Raw genomic sequence first — 5,458 nt, forward strand, 5'->3', positions numbered from 1 at the left:
CTGAATTAGTTCTTTAAAACATTATAATCATTAAATACACTGTGCAATGTGTTAAACTGGAAAGGATAAAGTAATGAATGATGTTTAGTGCATAAGCTTTGAAATCTTATTTTGTGAAAAAGTGTTCATCAACAGTGGCCTGCCCTTAAAAGTTGTAAGATTTACAAATTTGGTCCATATTTTAGAAATGATAGAACTTTGGCTCATATTTTTATTGACCTGTACACAAATTTTGAGCTAAACTTCAAATCACATTTATGATTTTTAATGTGACCCCGGTAACATACAGTGTGTCGAGATGAGACTACTGTAATTTAAAAGATAGTGGCATGAGATTCAGTATGTTAAACATATGGAAAAGGAAGATTAAGATTTAACCAGTTTTCTGTGCATCTTTTTTTAGAATTTTAAGAAATTAGTTATTGTAATCAGGGGCGTACGAGGGGGGGCGCGCCCCCCCCCCCCCCCCNTGGTGAACAAAACAAGTCCAGGTGGTAGGTGGGGCAAAAAAAATTTAAAAAAGGTATTAATATTTTTTCAAAAAAGGGGTTTTTAAGGGGGGGACCAAAAAATTTTTTTGCGCACTTACGCACGCAAATTGTGCCCCCCCCCTAAACAAAAGCCCTCGTACGCCCCTGATTGTAATGTACATTAAGTAAAATGTGTTTGCAATTATACAGTGCATTGCTGTGATTCATATTAATTGATCTTTTTAAAATTTATACTTTCAAGTGAACCTCTCTATTGATAACGGCATGTCCTATTACAACAGGTATCCTGAAAAACTTTCTTTCATGAAGTATGAGTAAGGTATGAACCAAGTTTTTGTTGAAAAAAATTGTCATTTTTAATTGTGGTTTCTCTATATAAGTGACTTACATTTCTTGCTTGAGAAATGTGATCACATTTTTAAACACTTTTCAATAATGAAAAACGATAGTATCTTAAATCTTATTGATCAGACTAATATTTCAAGGGTATCGTTGTGAATCTTCAAGTGGGGGGGGGGTCATTTAAAAACACGGCAATACCATTAATCCAACAGTTTATGGGTGTAACTGTTTTATCTGCTCTATCTCTTGTTTTATCCCATAATATAAAAAAATAAATGCATTTCTTTTTATTTCAGATTTGAACAGAATGTTAACGCCACACACCTTGGGAATTCATAAATTTCTCAGGAATATTTTCAGATTTATTCAGAAATTTATAGATATTTCCAGATATTTCCAGATATATTCAGATATTTTACAGACATTTCCCGATATTACTCGATATTTCCAGATATTTTTCGGATATTTCCATATTTTTAGATATTTTCAAATATTACCAAGTCATATTTTTATTTAGATTTCCCCACAGGGTTAAGCGCACATTTTATTATGTATTGGTTTTTCATTTTATTTTTATGGGGAAATATATTGTAGAATTTCGAATTTTGTAAAGCAGATTTTTTTAATATAGAGAGACTAAATTTTGAAAAGTATTATAATGCATTTGCAATGTTTTCCGTTAAACCTAAAAGGATTTTATGTTTACACTTATTTCGTATATTTCCATAAAATTAATGAAAAAGTTTAAAAGTGATGTTGGATTCCTAAAAAATTGTATCTTTGTAACCATAAAGGAACTGCAAAAGCGTAAATTAAAATGAGCCTCCATGCCAAGATAGTAATGGATTGATTAATTAAGAGATATTGTGGTTATTCTTGAGTTAAACATGTTAAATTTGATAATTTTTCCATTGTTTCTGAAGCAAGAAAAACCACAATTGAAATTAATCCTTTTTCGAAATTACAAACAGAGAAATCTGTAATTCAAATTTGATCAGAAAAAAGCTTTTAAGATTACAGTCGTTGTAAATCCGACATTACCATATTTGCATGTGGGTCACTTCTTAAGCTGAAAAAATAGCTAAGGTGCCCAAAAAAAGGATTTTTAAATATGTTTTACCGTTTTTGTTTAAAAAAAACTGGGAAAGTTTTTTAAACCTTACTTAATTTAGACTTTTCAGAAAATTCACAAAAAAAAACATTCTTGAGTGTTCTGTCAAAACTTATTTAAACTAAAAACTTATAAATCCTCGTATAGAAGATTTTTGTACAAATTTCTTTTAAAAAGTGGATGTTTTTTATATTACATTGGTATAGATATCATTCCACTATGCAATTTTATAGAAATTAAATATCATATATGCACTGTTAAAACTGCGCTTTCATGTTACTTCAAATATCTATCAGAAACGGGTTTCAAATACAAATTAGTGTTATTTTACTACCTATTCTAGTTACTAGTGTTTACTGTGATTTCTATTAAGATAACATTTATTTGTAGTAGTTCAAAGTTAACATAACTTGAATGTTATGAATGTGGAGGGGGGCTGATTAATGTTATAAAAGGGGGACGGGGGTAATTGCCCCCCCCTCTTAGGCCTCCGTGTGTCAAGGTATTTGAACTACAAATAAGCTGTTTGCAACATTTAACTATAGATATATTTACTTTTAATAGAAAAAATTACAAACTTTGCTTTGTTCCGGAGCGGTCGATATTGAGTATTTTAAAATCCCGTGTTGACGTAGCGGTCGATATCGACCGCTGTCCCTATCTCTATGCATTGTATGAAAAAAATAAAAATATTTCTGTTCCTCAGGAAAATTTCGAAAAAAATTGAAAATTTAAAAAAAAATATTTTGAAAAATATTAAGTTCGGACATAGACGGTTAATACTCACTCACTGTAAAGCCGATTTCAATTTCGCCAACTTCTTAAACGTGCACTAATCATATATCTAAACAATTGCGGCATTTCCCGTGCTGAAAGGAAATATTATTCAAATAAGATTTACGGTACTCTAAATAAAAACGACGATTATTACAATCAGATTATTTTAGGAACAATTATGATAGCAGTCAGGATAACATTTATTTAATGTAAGTCAGAGCGTATTACTAGCAGTGTAATATCATCAAAAATGGCATTTTTAACAGTGTAGAGAATAGTTGAAATATTAGTCTAATTTAATAATCTATTGAAGTACAATGATGGAGTAAAAAATCATTATGAAATAAATTTAGTTGAATTCTTTATCTGAAATTAAACAGGCTTCTAAATCCGCTTGTTAGACCGGCCCTCAACATCAAACCTAACAGACGACTAAAGTCAGTATTATATCTAATTATCTGTTAACGTAATTTCAAGTAACCCTCCATGCAAAAATGTCAATCCTCGATTCACATCGATACCAGTGATTATGATTTTGAAAACTGATTATTCTTAATTATGGTTTCTACTGCTGGAAAACATATAGTAATTATCATAATTAAGCACTTTTAAGCCTAGAAAAATATCTTCCATATTGTAGATAAAAGAAAGGTTTAAAGGGCACCGTTGTGAATCAGGCATTGCCATCTTTACATATAATATGGAGGATTACTTTAAACTAAGCTTTCCACCCCTTTAATATTTATGATTTAACTGCGAAATGAAACTTTAATTTTTAAGCTTTCATAAAAAAAAATTTTTTATCTGTAATTTTGTTTCCAGAAAATGTACATTCAATGCAATTTTCTAATACAGTTCTCTTTTGAATATTAGTTCTACTTTAAAGCTGAGTTTCATTTTTACTCACGAAATAAAAATTTCCCATTTTCCTGGGTTTAATAATTCATCCCATAGTTAAAATATTTATTCTCCACACTTCTGCAAAAGCATCAAAAGTAATAAATTTTATTTTTTATTTTAACAAGTTTTGGTGATCCATGGGAAAAATGCAAAAACGTCAATTAACTTGAAAAAAAGTGTGTTAATGGAATACAAAAATATATTTTCTTTAAAAAAATTACGTCAAAAATGTCCAATCTTCGTTTTGGTTTCTTTTGAATATTCTAAGTCTGGTATGAATTCTATTTTACTTATTTCTCTCTGCGGTATATTGTGTGGGTGGGAAAATAAATCTTAATTATTTTAAGAAACTTTCCATGACTACACTTTATTAAATTTATAGAGAAATTCAAAATTCAAAATTTTAACAGAAAATCACTTTCTAATAATTTTTTCATGCACTTTTGATATTTAGAAAAAAACATGATATACTATACACAGGTTTATCCACAAATAAATAACCCTTTTATTTGAAATTGAAAAGTCAAACTGTCACTTCAAGCCAACTGTAGCGAAATCCATGAATATAAGAAACTAGACTGAATTGATTCCGCACTGTCGTCTTCGAAATCTAATTCTTGGTGGGAACCACTTTTAAAAATAATTTGTTCAGAAATCTGTATATTTTTCATCTCTATCATTAGTTAGGATGATGTATGTAGTAAGGTGGAAGTACATATTCAAATTTTATATACTTTCCCACATTTACAATCCTATAAAAGAAGACGACCTATCTCTATTTGTTTAGAAAAGCCGTGAATATCGCAGATGTAAGGTTATGCGCTGAATCAAGAGTACATAAAATGTGCTTCGGATACCTGGACAGGTTAATATTCAGGATATTAATGAATGTATACCCCCCCCCCATCCTTTGCTGTTTATTTTTTTTTATTTCAACAATTTAGTAAACTTGATTTATGAATTTTGGAAGTAAAGGAAATAATTTCGTGTTATAGTTTTTTTTTTGAAAGTTTTTAATGTTTTTAAATTACCTCTATTAATTATTTTCCGTCTATTAATAATTTGATATAAATGGTTTATGAAGTGGGGGTGATGATGAAGTTACCTTGAGAAGAAACAAAGATGCTTATTCTCAGGAATAATTGAAAATTTAAAAATTATAATTTTATATTTTTTTATGTTTTGCTCCCCCCACCCTTCTAAAAATATTTTGCTCAAACATTTAAAAGTTATAGGTGTAATTAATCTGTGTATCCAGATGTTTGATAATGAAAATAGAAAATTCATCTTTATTTATTCTTTTTATCCCTTGGAGCTACGATTGATTTCCTCAAAGGTTGAAGTATTTCTCTAAAGAACTCAACATTGCCCAAACTTACTAAAAAATCAATTTAAGTTACCAGAAGCTGGAGTTTTCCTTTTTAAGCTCCAAATTTCCCCCCTAAGGCTGGAAACGTCTTCTGAAAAGGGTTCTTTTGGTTTCGCTCCTTAAAGTTTTATTCTTTGATGTTAAAAAGTAAAATTAATTAAAATATTTCATAAAGTGAAAATTGTTAAAAAATAAAACCCAACGGGTGAATCCGACCAAATCATTTTTTACAGAAATATAATAAACACCGATCAACACTGAATTTCATTTATCAATCAAAATAACAGATCTATTTATACCGGTAAATCTATTCTAATCTTCTTTATATTGTTATTGAATGTATATCCCCCCTCCCCACTCACCGTCTAACAAAGTGCTTTCCATCAATTCTTTTGATGGATGAGCTTGAAAAAGTATTAGGATCCCCCCACCCCCTTAATGGGTATTGGAGGTTTTCAATTACCCCCA

The 5,458-nt window shown here is 29.7% G+C and overlaps 1 protein-coding gene across 1 annotated transcript in view; it reads left to right on the top strand.

The window, feature by feature from the left end:
• The first annotated feature begins 1,122 nt into the window (after window positions 1-1,122).
• The window catches only part of LOC111695912 (putative L-lactate dehydrogenase), a 22,853-nt gene continuing 18,517 nt past the window's right edge, over window positions 1,123-5,458 (top strand). The window contains exons 1-4 of the mRNA XM_023465384.1: window positions 1,123-1,181; window positions 3,102-3,158; window positions 4,409-4,486; window positions 4,706-4,757. Of these exons, the coding sequence (XP_023321152.1) occupies window positions 1,141-1,181; window positions 3,102-3,158; window positions 4,409-4,486; window positions 4,706-4,757 (228 nt within the window). The 5' untranslated portion in view covers window positions 1,123-1,140. The remainder of the gene's footprint in view (window positions 1,182-3,101; window positions 3,159-4,408; window positions 4,487-4,705; window positions 4,758-5,458) is intronic.

Source organism: Eurytemora carolleeae, unplaced genomic scaffold (assembly GCF_000591075.1).
Source record: "Eurytemora carolleeae unplaced genomic scaffold, Eaff_2.0 scaffold142, whole genome shotgun sequence".
Lineage (NCBI taxonomy): Eukaryota > Metazoa > Arthropoda > Copepoda > Calanoida > Temoridae > Eurytemora > Eurytemora carolleeae.